Raw genomic sequence first — 15,114 nt, forward strand, 5'->3', positions numbered from 1 at the left:
CTGCAAAACCCGTCGCTGGCTTTCTGGTTTTGGAGGTTGTGTTTTACTGGGAGCGGTTTTGCAGTAAGCCTGTGGTGTGCTCGCTCTGCAGGCTGAGGGCCGGCCGCCGCTCCTGAGCCGCGGGCCCCAGGACACCCCCGTGGCACCGGGAAGCCCTGTGGATCTTGCGACTCGTCAGCCGGAGAAGTAGGTTTTGGAGGTTGTGTTTTACTGGGAGCGGTTTTGCAGTAAGCCTGTGGTGTGCTCGCTCTGCAGGCTGAGGGCCGGCCGCCGCTCCTGAGCCGCGGGCCCCAGGACACCCCAGTGGCACCGGGAAGCCCTGTGGATCTTGCGTCTCGTCAGCTGAAGATGAAGACTGTTCTCATGGTAGCGGAGAAGCCTTCTTTGGCTCAGTCCATTGCCAAGATCCTCTCAAGGGGTAGGGAACAAAGCGTGCCTGTTCAGCCCTTCTGCGGGTTGTTCTGGCGGTGGCAGAGTCTGCGTGCTCTGGAGCGCACAGCCCAGCTGAGGAGAACTGTGTGATGTGGAGGTTACCAGATCTTGCTGCAGGTGAAGTGAGGTTGAGAAACACCCTGGGCAGTTACTTGGTTGTCTCGGGGTAGCTGCCACCTGGAAATAGTGGCTTAGCAGGTTGCAGTTCATAAAAGAGCTGGGTGGCCCTTCACGTTCTGTTTATTTTTATATGCTGATGCCTGTTTCGTTCAAGAATAAAGGAATCTGGTTTGGATATTTTATGTAGCTGCAGTTGGTGTGAGTCCATATGGTTTCTAAAAGGTGCCAATCAAGTTGCAAGTTGCTGTTCTGAGGTTTTTTTAAGCTATAGTAAATATTTTGTAAATCGTGAAAAACGGTGTTTTGATTATAACCGTATTGGTCTAGAAAACTAGCTGGTTTTTCATAAGGATTTCTTGGTGTGAAGGAAAGGATGGAGGAGATAATAGATAGTTTAAATTGAAAATGAAATACGCTGTAAAAGAAAGGTCTAAAGTGGTAATTAACTGAAATAAAAACTTGATCAATGAGTAGAATTTTATGATCGGGAAGACCCTAGCTGTAAGAGCTAAGAAAAGGCGGGTGTCACTTCACACGAAGTAACATGGGTCAGTAGGGGTTTTCTCTCCTGTCGATATTTATGGTCTTATTTCCACAGGAAACATGTCCTCTCGCAAGGGACTGAACGGCGCCTGCTCTGTGCACGAGTACACTGGATCGTTTGTAGGACAGAGTGCCCATTTCAAGATGACGTCTGTGTGCGGTCATGTTATGACTTTGGATTTTATAGGTATTTGTTCATAAAATGTTTTAAATTATAGAGACTGCAAACTGTGAAGGGCTTCTAATAGGAAACTACTCACTGTTAGTAAGTCAGGAAGAATGTTAGAACTAGAGAGGAAGGGAGGGTGAAAAGATCGCTTGTGGTCAGCAGTTCCTGATTGTTGTGTCTAGTTCTCTGGCTGACATCTAGGCATACGTCCCTCATGTTTTCTGTGCGTGAGTGATGTCCCTGGAAAATGAGGAGAGATGAAGTGCAGTTTGCTAGCCTGGAAGAGTGCTTTGGTACTCTGGATGGAAGGAGACTAAGGAATGGAGAGTCCAAAGCGATATTTTCTAAAGCACTGTAGCGTTTTCACTGCAGAGTACAGATGTGGCAAGGGTAACGTGCAAGGGATCCTGTCACTAACTCGCTTTGTAGTGTGGCACTAGGCATGTGACTACTGTATTTCCCCTAATTATAATGACCTCACAGGTTTTGTAAGGACTAGACTTTGAGTTATTTACACAGTGCTTTGGAGAAGTACAGGCTAATGTAATTGCTAAGCAGTATTACTAACAAGTTACCAACTGCATTAATGCGAGAAGGTGACACGGGATGTTCTGTGGCGTAACAGGGATAAGACGTAACTGGCCGTAAGAAATGAGCAGTAGAACAGTGTAGTGTGCACTGTGCAACAGAGAAAAATAGCTCCTTCTGCTTCACCAGACTGATTAATTGTACAAACGGAAGGTGTTTTAATAGCTCATGTTAAAATTTCTGCAAGGTATGCAGTAATTTTTTTTTCTTTTGTATTTTTCAAAGTGATAGCTGTAATTCACATTATGCGCAGGGGTTCCTTGATACACAGTGAAGCGAGATGTGTTAGGGTAGAAGATTTCCAAGACAAAGTTTGAAAGCCAAATGTTTTCCAAAGCAATGTTGTTTGCTGTTGGTTGTTTTGTTTTGTTTTTTAAATGTGTGTTTAGAGCTTTACTTAATATACTTCTGCTTTTCAGGCAAATATAACAGCTGGGACAAAGTGGATCCAGCAGAACTTTTTAGCAAAGCTCCCACAGAAAAGAAAGAAGCTAATCCCAAACTGACCATGGTGAAGTTTTTACAGGTATTCTTTCTTACAAGATTTATTTGAAGTATATCTTTTTTTTTCCCTTGATATTCTTTTTCTTTATTTCATCTGGAACATATTCCATCTTCAAGGAATCTTTGCTCCTATTCTTCCTCTGTTGGAGGAAGCAATGGACCTATTTTTATCCTGTGAATTAAAATAAGTGAAATTATTCTGTGTTTCTGGAAAGCGATAAAAAATGTAATTTGAAAGAGCAGTGTAGCATTTTGCTATGAATTAGCCTTGCTTAAAAAATAATGAAAAATCTTACAGGTTAGATAGTTTTGTTTAAGAAGTATAAGCCTCCCCAGCCCTTACAGTTGGTTCAGTTATCTTCACTCTGGTGTAAGAAATTGAGTCTGTCTTCACCACAGGTAGTTTTCTGTTGGAGGGGGATGCCAGAGCATCCCGTGTCCTTCAGAGCAGTTGTTGCATGTCTTCCCTCTGCGGAGGCAGAGAGGCCGTCTGAGCGCGCTGTCTTCTCACGCTGCAGGTTGCAGACTGTTTGGTTTAGGAGGTCTGTTTGCCTGCTTCCCAGAGGTGGGCAGTGTTTGGCCATATGCTGTACAATATGCTAGAGTTCTAGGGTCGAAGAGAAGCGAGTACCTTCCTAACTAAGCATTTTCTTTCCTGCTTTTTGTTGAGGTTACATCTATTTTTATTAATTTGACTGGTTCTTATACTGCCTGAAATCTTTGCCTTGTTGAATTAACTTTTGCCATTGCCTGTTGACTTTTGCCACTGCCATTCGACTGTCAGTATCCTGCTTCTCAAAATTGGAGTCCTGGATGCGTATTTTGCTTCTAACAGCAAGTGCAGAGCTTGTAAATATGTTCTTTAAAGTAAGTCAGTGGTGGTTATTGTTCGCTCTTCACGTATGCCCCTCCGAAAGGATGGTAGCTGGGTGGCTTTCACAGAATAAAGCTTTCTGAAAGGCAAGTATATGTGGTGTAAAGTTGAGTTCTGTCAGATAGATTTAGACCTCATGGTATCTTCATGAACTTTGAAAGCATTTCTTGTTTTGTTTTTTGTTTATTGACACGGAAATTCAGGCACAGGAAGGGGAAGGGACTGTGCCCAAGGCTGTGCACACAGCCTGTGCCAGGTTCAGGAGGCTTCCGCTGCTCTAGAGCTGTGCTGATTTTTTTTTGTAGGCAGAATTCTGGGCCCGTGAAGTATGGCTTGCTTCTCTCTTCAGCTGCCGTCTAAATACCTGCAGACTTTGAGCACTTCTGCTATATTCTTCCAATCATTTTTGCACCAAATGAATTATCTCTAGCACTTTAAAATAGAAACACAAACTGTACAGTTGGTGAGGAGGTAGGTATTTTTTTGAGCTGCTGAAGAACTGTGCTATCTTTTCTCGTAGGTGGAGGGAAGAGGCTGTGATTGTATTGTTTTGTGGTTGGACTGTGATAAGGAAGGAGAAAACATCTGTTTTGAAGTAAGATTCACATTTTTAAGACTTAGAGTAACGTGATATTTGTCTGTGATATACAATGCTATCAGTGTATTGTTTTATGGATATACAGGAAAATTCAGACTAAGTTGAATGAAGTTTTAAAGGCATGGAGAGCCTTAGTGGAAAAACTCTTGTGCTTTTGAAATCTTAACATGTTAGTTAAAGAGTGTAAATCAATTTCATAATTGTTGCTCATCTGAGATGAACAATAAGGTCTCTTTTAAATCTTCAAACATTCCAGTGCTCTGAGAATTGCATTGTATTTCAGAGCTGGAGTGGTTACTTTGCTGCCCTTGTAAAACTTGACTTTTATTATATTTTGTTCATTAAGCAATTAAACTCTTGAACAGAGAGGCCACTTTCAAGTGTAGGCTTGCTGCAGGAATGTGGACACTGCACATAAATGGTATAGAACTAAGACTTTGGTGTGTGAAGATATTTTTTTAACATCCTATTCCTAGAAGTCTACATGAAAAATATTTTTTTGTTGTTTAAAGAAGCACATTTTATCAGGTAATTGTTTTAAGTTCTTTAAATACCACTGTATCGTAACTGGGCCCTGGCAATATGTAGAACAAATCCAGCCAGAAACTAAGACATGTGCACCAAAAGGTGCTGCGGCTGTGCTGGGGAATGTCTTTGTGCTTCGTGAAGAAGTGTTTCACTTCCAGCGGCTGCTGTTTAGTAAATAAGTCCTTTGGTGTTGCTAGTTCTTAACGCACTTCTGAGTGGATAGACCAATACTGTCTTGCTTATCATTTGGTGTGTTGGCATGATATCTTACTGAATTAAGAAGGTAGTTATGTATCAGGAAATACTTTGTGGAGAGTGAGGGTTTTTTTCTTTAGGGAAAAATTGACTTAAGCCCTTACCTTTCAAATACTCTTAAAATATGCTTCTGGTCTTCATTAGGTTCTTGATGCTGTCATTCCTGTTATGAACAAACCTCGAGGCACCGAAAGGACGATTTACAGAGCTAAATTCAGTTCTATCACTGACACAGACATCTGCAATGCCATGAATCACTTGGGAGAACCCAATCGCAATGAAGCTCTTTCAGTGGATGCCCGCCAGGAGCTGGATCTGAGAATTGGCTGTGCATTTACAAGGTGACAGCATAGATCACAGGCACTTCCGAGAGAAGTTCAGGAATGCTGCGCTGTCCGCAGAATGTGTCCTGGAGCTGTGGTGGCTAATGCTGCTCAGCACCAAAACCCAATTTTATGCACGGACAAAAAGAAGTAAAAAATTGTGGCTTTAAATGAGCTAGGTAAAGTACTATCAGCAGTTATGGTATGATCTTATTTTGTTATGTTCTTCCACATTTCTTTGGGAATAAACAGGATTCAGTGATGCAAAGTAGTGATGACTTAATAAGCTGTAAAAGATGATATTTCTCAGAATGTTTTTTTCCTAATGCCTGAATGATATAACTCATACTTGAGTGTATAAGTTAATGAAAACTTTTGTTTTTTGGGAATGAGGATATTAATGTACTTGTTCCTGTTTGGGTTTTTTCCTCCTCTCTTAGGTTTCAGACTAAATATTTTCAGGGGAAATATGGGAATTTAGACAGTTCCCTCATCTCCTTTGGGCCGTGTCAGACCCCAACACTTGGATTCTGTGTTGAAAGGCATGACAAAATCCAGTCATTTAAGCCTGAGACTTACTGGGTGTTGCAAGCTAAAGTAAGTTTTACAATGCTTATTTGTGTATGAGGAACATATATTTTTACCAAAGAAGTGCATTTATGTTTTCATTTGTAAATTAGTAGCTGCAGACAAGAATTCCCAATGCCTGCAGTTTACGCACGTGTTCTTGTGCAGCTCACATGTGTGTCGTCACTCTCTTGAGAACAGATTCCAGGATGTCAGTTTTGCATTAGAGTAGTTATTGTCTGGTGCTTATAAGAATTCTTTAGTGCTAACCATCTAAGCTTACGCTCAGCCAAAAAGACTACTTAAAATGGTTTTCTTTTGTTCCCTGGGGTCCTTGGACTGACTGTGTTGTTAATTTGAATCCAGGAATTAATTAGGCTGCCAACAAACATTGGCACTGCTGAGTATTGGAATTTTAAAGCAAATAAAGTGCTCACTGTGTTAACTGGCAATCGAGTCCTGAGTACTTTGGCAGCTCATGGCAGTTTTATAGCCTCGCTGCCTCTCCAGGCTCTGAGAGCAAACCAACGTGGTTTTACTGCTTGTGATCACAAGGATTTTTTACACAAATAAGGGATAGATGGTAAAAAGTTGCCATTTTTAGATTTTAAAATAAAAAAAGGTGACGTGTTGTCTACTGCCATCTCTTTTTCTGACGCATCTCATAGTGCCATGCTAGGAAATATTTGGCGCCTGTTTTCAGATGGTTTTGTGCTTTCTCATATTGTTTTTTTTGTTTATTGTTTATTTTTGTATTTTCTCATATATGTTTACTTTTGTACATGGAGCTTAAAACATGACCTAGTTACAGATTAATACAAATGATTGGTTTTGCTAAATTAAAGTGGTAAACTTTTAAACTAAAAACAAGTATAGTATTTCCATTAACTGCAGGAGTAAGTCCAGCCATTCCCCTGACCCCAGAACTCAAAGTACTCTGTCTTTCTCAAAAGCCCTGTGAAAAAAAGTACAACCGTGTGTTTGAAGCCCTTGTGTCCTAGAACAGGTGTTACTAGGATTTCCTTGCTGGAGTATTGTTGGAAATGTGCATTCTCACACTTAGTCATACACGTTTGGGGAATTCATTAATTATTATTTTTTAATCCAATAGGTGAACCCCGAAAAAGAAAGTTCTCTCACTTTGGATTGGGATAGAGTGAGGGTGTTTGATCGTGAGATTGCTCAAATGTTCCTGAACATAACAAAGACGGCAAAAGAAGCAAAGGTAAGAATATTTACAAAGTGTTGGCAGAGCCGTATTTCATATGAAGGAAATACCACTTAACAGTTCATTTGCTGCATATTGGGTTTTTGTTAATGAAGAGTGTAGAAAACCTGGTTTTTACGCCATTGAACTTTGTGTAAATGAGAATAGAAGGCAAGAGGTTTTTTTTATTGTAGTTCCTATTGTGTGAGCGTGGTCATCTCAGCAGAAGCTCCTTCTTAATATTGACTTTGGAAATGATCCTCTCATGATACAAAGTCTTCATTACTAAACCTGCTGGGAAGTACTGTTCAGATCTCTTCGAGCAGACCTCTTATTTCCCATGAGACATTTATATAAACCAGAATTTAGTTACTTATATGGCAATATTCCTGCAGTTAAATTTTTAATCATGCATATGGTGCAGTCTTCATAGCCAATTCACTTTTAATTCTCTCTGTTCAGTGCTTGTTTGATGGTATGTTTGGATTTAAGTGCTTATAGCCATCAAGGTTCAAAGACTGCATGAAGCTTTTAAAAATGTGGATCCTTGTAGTTAGGACCATTACTTGGAATAAGCACTGCATTCTTGTAGCACTGCAAGTATGTGCTGCTGGGGTAAACGGGAAGTAAAGATAGTAATAAGCCACCTGGCTGTAGGTCTGACCTAGTCCATAGCACGGAGGGACCTTAGGACTGTAACTTCAGAATGTGCTAAAATTATCTCGAGTCAGATTTCCTGAAGTAAATATATCGGTGCTTACTGTTCTGAGAAAACAGAACAGGTGTGACAAGAACAGAAACTGGTAGGTATGCCATATGTTTGTAGGCATGATTGAAATTACACATTACCAGTTACCAAACTTCAAGACTTTTATTGGGAAAATGCTATTTTCTAGGTAGAATCTGTGAGTAAAAAAGAGAAGGTGAAGCAGAGACCACTGGCTCTGAACACGGTAGAAATGCTACGAGTGGCCAGTGCTGCTTTAGGTATGTGTAAAAGTTCAGATTTTCACACTGTTTTAAAGCAAAATATTTTGGCTTCTCAGATTAAATAATCAAGGATATATCAAATAGAGTTTGATAACCTTCTCTCCCTGTAATAAATGATCTTGGGGGAAGGATGAAGTATAGAAACTTTGTCTAAAGTGAAATGGGTGACAAAAGTCTTATGAACAGGAGAAACCATGATTTATTTAAATGCTTTGATAAGGTATAAGCAGTAAATAGACCTTACTCACAGTGGTTTTTGTTTTTTCCTATCCCATCTTAGGAATGGGTCCACAACATGCCATGCAAATAGCAGAGCGTCTTTATACTCAGGGTTATATTAGCTACCCTCGAACAGAAACTACCCATTATCCAGAAAACTTTGACTTGAAAGGATGTTTGAGACAACAAGCCAATAATCCTTACTGGGCAGAAACTGTGAGTACATGAAGCAGAACCTGTACCAACAGATCGTTCTCTAGTCTGTGTTTTAGGATGTATCTTACTTGGTACGTTACCACCTATATATGACTTTAGCAACAATAAATATCTGTAATTGCTTTTATTTATGGGTGTTGTGTTGTTATGGATTTGATGCGAAAACTTTCTTAGCCTGCTAAGAGAGATCTGTTGCCCACTTTAGCCATCATGTTTTCTCTCTTCCTTCAACTAGGTAAAAGCATTGCTCTCAGAAGGCATTAATCGTCCAAGGAAAGGCCACGATGCAGGAGACCATCCTCCCATCACCCCGATGAGAGCTGCAACAGAAGCAGAATTAGGTACAGGCAAATTCAGTAGTGTTGGAACTCTGTGTGAGGAAATCAGTTCCTTGAGGTATAGGACCCAGTTTAAAAATCCCTGAGTTTCAACAGAATATGTAATGAGTTTAGTGGCAGGAAGTGAAGAGAGAGCAGACTTGATCCTAACTCAGAACTTCTGGTCCCACTGAAGTTGAGCTGGTCTGCTATCAGTAACTGACCCTAGGGACCATACACTGCTGAGAAAAAGGAATAGCTAACTTAACAACTAGGATTTAGGATTTAGATTAGGGTTTGGTCTCCAGTGGCACTAAGCTGTAGATAATTTCTTTTTGTTCATATGTAATTTTTTTTTTAATAAAAAAAGTCTTTTCTACTTTACCCTCTCATTCAAACGCATTGCAAAACTGGGAGACAAGCTGGCTAAATTGGTGGTTCCTTCTCCAAGAGCATCTGCATGCAGCTCGTGTCTGTATAAGATGATGATTCTATAGGCAAGACATTTTCAAGGGGAAACTGGATGGACTTTTGAATGTTACTTTCTTTTAGGTACCAGTTTTTCCTGTGGTGTCTGTGGAAATCTAGTACCTTGTAGTACAGATTTTACATGGAACTGCAGGACTTGAATTTTGTGGGTAAGGTGTTGCTTGTCCTCAGGTGGAGATGGATGGCGACTGTATGAGTATATAACCAGGCATTTCATCGCCACTGTCAGTGCTGACTGCAAGTACCTACAAACCACCATTTCCTTCAGTATTGGCCCTGAACGTTTTACCTGTATTGGAAAAGTGGTAACTTCACCAGGTAAGACTAATCGGGGGGGTTGAGTAGTTAACTACAGATTTTTATCTGTTTTTCCCATTAATACATTGAATGGATATAAAAGTGAAGCTTTGGGGGCAAATACAAATTTGAAGACAGTGTTTCAGCTGTGGAGATCTGAGACCAAATCTTGTCTTCATTTCCATGCTCAGTTACAATAGAAAAGGTCTTATTTTTCATGTAGTAGCCTTAGAGATTTAATGCCAGATACGCCAATGTAAAGACCAGTCTTTTTTACAGGCAGCAAATGCCTGTGTTAGATAAATTAGACGAAGGCAATTTTTTTTTCTTGGGCCTCTGTAAAAAGAATGTAGCACTGCCACTGACATGTTTATGGTAAGCTGGCCCAGTAGTCCTCTCTACATTAATATGACATACTGTTTGTATTTCTCTTTTAAGAACCCCTTCCCATCCATTCTGGCACTGAGCTTGCATTAAAGGAGAGTGTTTACTTTTTTCCATACATCAGCCTGACTCAAGTCACACACAAAACAGATCTGTTGCAGTGCAGTGAGAGATGCTGTCTTGTGATGCCGTATTTCATCAGTATTCCTAGCCTCGGATATTTTCTGCGTGGTATGGCAGAGAGCCCCTTAACTTTGATCTGTATAATGCAGCTCATGTTAAAATTAGGAACATGTTCCTTGGCCTTTTGAAAGCTGTGAAGATAAACTCTCATTGTTTTTGTTTGTTTCTTTACCTCCAGGGTTCACAGAGATCATGTCATGGCACAGCATCCCATTAGAAGAGAGCCTTCCCCACTGTGAGAAAGGAGATCTTTTTCCAATTGGTGAAATAAAATTGCTGGAAAAGCAAACCAGTCCTCCGGATTACCTGACAGAAGCAGAACTTATCACTCTGATGGAAAAGCATGGCATTGGTAGGAACTGGCTTAACTTGCTTTGTCCTCTAATACATCCACAAGAGTGCACAGAGTCTGAATCGCTCCTCTGAAATATCTCTTGTGGGTAGTGACCTTTCAGTATTCATGTGAGTAGGTAGAGTAATAATCTCCTTTTCCTTTCAAAGCACCGTGCCTGTAGCTCCACTTAGCAGATGGTGGATTGTCTCTTCTCCTACATTTCTTTCCCTTTCTTATCCTTACGCCTAGTTCCTGGCCAAAGCTGTATCCTTTCATAACACATCTGTGTCACTTCTCAGTCAGAAAGAGCTGATGCTGTGTGGAAGAATGCACCTCCCCGTTCTCAGGAATGCTTTCTTGTCTTTACTGCTTTCTTCGTCTTTGCTGGCTCCCACAGTCCTACTATATAATTTAGCACAATCCTACTTTTCTTTTTCTGACTGGTTTCCTTTGATGCATTTTCATAAATTTGTCCAGTCAAAACAATCATAGTCTCTTACTCCACTGTCATTTTCCAGAATAGGTGATTGTGAGAATAGGTGTCTTCCCAATAGTAATTCCTTGGAAGAGACAAAAGGATTCGGGTTAAAACATGTTTCAGACTTCTCAGAACTGTGAAGAAGCATCACAGTTACTAGAGAGAGAGTTACCCACTGGAAGTTGGGTAACAATAAAAAATACCTGAATTTTAAGCAGACATATAACCAGAGAAGTCAGAAATGAGTAATTTGATGAAACTTTGATGGATATATTGTTTTCTTTTGTGTGGCAGGAACTGATGCGAGTATTCCAGTCCACATTAACAACATTTGCCAGCGAAACTATGTCACAGTAGAGAGTGGACGGAGGCTGAAGCCTACAAACCTTGGCATTGTTCTGGTTCATGGTTATTACAAAATAGGTCAGTTAAATGCTCTTCTCTTTCCAACCTTTTACCTTCTTTTCCCTTCAGTGTGTCAAGAGCTGTTGTCTCTGTATAAGTAGCATTTCTGTCTGAAATGATGTGTCTAGGAAAGCATTACTAATTCCAAAGACTAAAATGATTAGAACTGGTTTGTTTATTTTGATGTCAATTTATGGATGGTTTCCTACCCTCATGTTTTTGATCTTTCACTGCTGCTTCTCTGTTGTTGCTGTCTCTGGTTTTCTGTTAGATGCAGAATTAGTTCTTCCTACGATCCGCAGTGCTGTAGAAAAGCAACTCAACTTAATAGCCCTGGGTAAAGCAAATTACCATCAGGTCCTGGAGCATACCCTTGACATTTTCAAAAGGAAATTTCACTATTTTGTGGATTCTATTGCAGGTAAGTCTTTTTACATGTGAAGTTCCCTGCAATTACTTAATCGTTGCAAAGATGCTAGTAGAAAATACATACGTATTAGGTTTCTTTCAGAGGTTTAGGCTTCCTGAAAAGTTATGCCAGGACTGGAAGTCAAATTAGGTTGCTCTCCAAAAGGAAATGGACTGAATCAGGGCTCCAAAATCCTACTCAAGTTTATTTCATGACTGTGTAGTTGTGAGTTTTCAAAACTTCAGACTAGCTGAAGTACTTAACCTTGTGTGTTTGTGCATGCTTGGTGCAGAACGCTGTGTATATAAAAAGTCTTCATAAACAAGGGAGAGCGCATTATGGATAAAGGAGTTTAATTGTCACTTCTTCACAGGTCTTGTAGATGATTTTGTGCAAGGTTTCCTCTTAACTAGCGTTCTAACATAAATGGGATTATCTCTTTCACAGGTATGGATGAGCTGATGGAAGTGTCTTTTTCACCCTTAGCTGCCACGGGTAAACCTCTTTCCCGCTGTGGTAAATGCCATCGTTTCATGAAGTATATTCAGGTCAGTTCTCCTCATGCTTGGAATTTAAATTTCACTTGCTGGGGGGCATTGAGCAGAAACCCTTTTTCCTTTACTGAATCTGGATTCAAATGTGGTTGTCGAGAATGCACTTCTAAACCAAAAAAGCCTGATGGAGTTTTTCCATGGGGAAGAAACCAGAGAGCAACCCCAGTTAGATTTACCGCAAGTTGACACTGTGATTGTTCAGGAGATTTTTATTCTATTTCCAGGCCAAACCAAGTCGTCTGCACTGCTCTCACTGCGATGACACCTACAGTCTCCCACAGAATGGTACCATTAAACTCTACAAAGAGTTGCGTTGCCCCCTAGATGACTTTGAGCTGGTGCTGTGGTCCTCTGGATCCAGAGGAAAGAGCTACCCACTCTGTCCATACTGTTACAACCATCCTCCCTTCAGGGACATGAAAAAAGGTAGGAATTCTGTAAACATGTAGGCATCAATCTCACTTGAAATAAATCAGGTGCAGTCTATACAGTGTGGGGGTTTTTTAACAATCAGTGTTGCTTAGTGTAAAGTCTTGTTCAAATCAGATTGCAGATATCTAAAATTCACGTCAAACTCACTGGCCAAAATATGTTAGTTAACAAATTTCTGAACACTTTTTCTTTGTAAAAGAAGTAAGAAATGAATTTATATGCATACTCAGTAGATGACCTTCATAACACTCAGTATGCGGCGAAAGACACCTTGGAGATTGGAGGATAGGACTGTAAATTAAGACCAGGCCGTGAGAGTGCTTTGATACCGAGATAGATGGTGTGTCAGAGGCTGGTGTTGAAGAGTTTAAGAAGGGGTAACTGTGAGACCAAAACTTACTTCAAATAGTGGCCTGAGTATCAGGAGTTTTTTGGCATCTTTTTAATTACCATCTTTAAATGAAAAAGGTCTCTCTCTAACAGTGTGTTTTCTAACAGTGCAAGTATAAAACAGCAGTTGGTTAGGTGCCATACATTTAATTGAAAACATAATTAGTTCGCATCACCAGTGTATCCAAACTGCTTGTATTGTATAGTGGCAGTATCTGGCAATTCTGAAAGCCATTATAAGAATTTTTTTGAGCAAGGAATTACTCTGAATCTGTGAGAAGGCAATTTGAGGGGTGGTTCTTCAGTGATTTAGAAAACCTATCATACACTTAGCTGAGTTTGACTTCTGTGTTTCGCTTCCTCCAAAGTGGGCAGTGTGGGTAGTGATACAAAGGTGGTATGGTTTGTGGTATGGCTTCGCTCTTCTTCCACCAGGAATGGGCTGTAACGAATGCACCCACCCCACGTGCCAGCACTCGCTTAGCATGCTTGGAATTGGGCAGTGTGTAGAATGTGAGAATGGGGTTCTGGTGCTGGACTCGACGTCAGGTCCCAAGTGGAAGATGGCCTGCAACAAATGCAACGTGATTGTGCATTTCTTCGAGAATGCCCACAAAGTCCGAGTGTCACCGGAGACCTGCGACTTGTGCGATGCAGCTCTTGTGGACGTAGATTTTAACAAAGCCAAATCTCCTCTACCTGGTGATGAGACCCAGCATTCCGGCTGCGTATTCTGTGATCCTGTGTTTCAAGATCTGGTGGAGCTGAAACATGCAGCCATGAGGCACCCCATGCACCGTGGGGGACAAGGAAAAAGGCAAGGTCGAGGAAGAGGTAAAGGCCGAAGGCCTGGAGGAAGGCTCAATCCAAAGAAACCCAAGGACAAAATGGCAGCTTTGGCTGCTTACTTTGTATAATGGCCTCACAACAGGAAAATAAACTTCTTATAAAAAACTGTGTCCCTTGAAGTTCATTTTTAAGTATTTTTGATCTTCACTGCTTTCCTATTCTTAGAAAAGTGATTGTTGTACACCTTGGTTTATTCACAAGAAAATGCTTCTGGATGCCCAGTTAGTAACTGAGTAAGCCTTTAAGCTTTTAACTGGAATTCATTGGTCCAAGTAGAGCTCACAAACAGGAGCAAGACTCAGGAAGTCTGCCTAGACTGTTACCTGTGGCTGACAGAAGGGAAAAGAAATTTCCCTCTTCTGCCGTTTCTGGGGCCTTTGTCAGCAATACGAGTGCCAGGAATCTAAGGGCTGATTCCGATCAGTGTTACGCTGCTGTAGTCCTCAGGTGTGGAATGAGACTTGGCTCATCTGACTTTGAGTCTTCAACACTAGTACATGATTAGTAGTTTCTAGGTTTTCGAATTACATCTGCAATAGCAAGAGCACTACTTCAAATCTGTCACTCTGCTGCAGGAGAGAATAATGCCACAAGATATACAAGATGGAAACTACAAATGTGAGGGGGTTCTCTGCCGCATGCAGCGATTCCCAGGTTAGGGTCTGTGCAGCCAGGCCAGTACCTTTTGGTCAAAGGGCCCCAGTTAAAGAGGACCTTCTGCTACCAGAGGTCAGATTAGAGTGCTCACGCTCTTCTTTGCGTTCAGATAGTTGATCACAACTGATCAAATACACTTTGTACTGTCTGTACCCCAGGCTGTCATTTCAGCGTTGGTTAGTTTTGCTGTCAAAAGGAGGGTGTCCTCTTTGTTTTCCGATGAGGCTGTATCTGCTGGGTGCCACGTTACAGAATGTGATTGTGCAGATACATAATGCTCTGTCCTTTCCTCTCGTGCGCATAGCTGATCACGTCTGGTCATCTGATCAAGTACAGTTTGATTCATCTGTACCCCCAAACCAGTTTCAGCGCTAGTTGTGGTTGGATGGAGGATGCCATCGCAGTTTCTCGTGGTGCAAAGGCTACTGCATGTGCACACAGAGTATGCAGAGAGCAACTAGACACGTGATTGACTGGCAACAGAAAGGGAAGGCAAGTCCCTACAAAAGGTAATGTACAACTCTGCTGTTTTAACTGCACAGTGTGTGTGTTTACTGACAAGAGAACACAGGCGAAACGCCACAGCCCCAAGCCTGTTCCTCTGATCAAATGTTTATGCAGCTGCAGCGCGAACACAAACTGTGTTTTAATACTATTGCTTATAAGACCCAGCCATAGGTCAAAGTTTTTCTGTAGTTATTGTTTGGTTTTTTCCTAAATATTAAATGTTCTCTCTGGTAGAAACAAACTGTTTTTGCATCTCCCTTAGCCTGAAGTGAGTAGCTTCTCTCTGTATTTTAAAG

The 15,114-nt window shown here is 41.0% G+C and overlaps 1 protein-coding gene across 1 annotated transcript; it reads left to right on the forward strand.

Moving 5' to 3' along the window:
- Positions 1-334: 334 nt before the first annotated feature.
- TOP3B (topoisomerase (DNA) III beta) lies at positions 335-13,778 on the forward strand. Its single transcript, XM_010131748.1, has 17 exons — positions 335-418; positions 1,151-1,282; positions 2,272-2,378; positions 3,751-3,825; positions 4,756-4,952; positions 5,375-5,531; positions 6,613-6,726; positions 7,605-7,695; positions 7,979-8,133; positions 8,369-8,474; positions 9,111-9,257; positions 9,982-10,155; positions 10,910-11,038; positions 11,292-11,441; positions 11,877-11,977; positions 12,208-12,409; positions 13,241-13,778. The coding sequence occupies exons 1-17, from the start codon at positions 349-351 to the stop codon at positions 13,720-13,722; spliced, it is 2,589 nt and encodes an 862-aa protein (XP_010130050.1). The 5' UTR covers positions 335-348; the 3' UTR covers positions 13,723-13,778.
- The last annotated feature ends 1,336 nt before the right edge of the window (positions 13,779-15,114 follow it).

The sequence above is a fragment of the Buceros rhinoceros genome, unplaced genomic scaffold (assembly GCF_000710305.1).
Source record: "Buceros rhinoceros silvestris isolate BGI_N320 unplaced genomic scaffold, ASM71030v1 scaffold38732, whole genome shotgun sequence".
NCBI lineage: Eukaryota > Metazoa > Chordata > Aves > Bucerotiformes > Bucerotidae > Buceros > Buceros rhinoceros.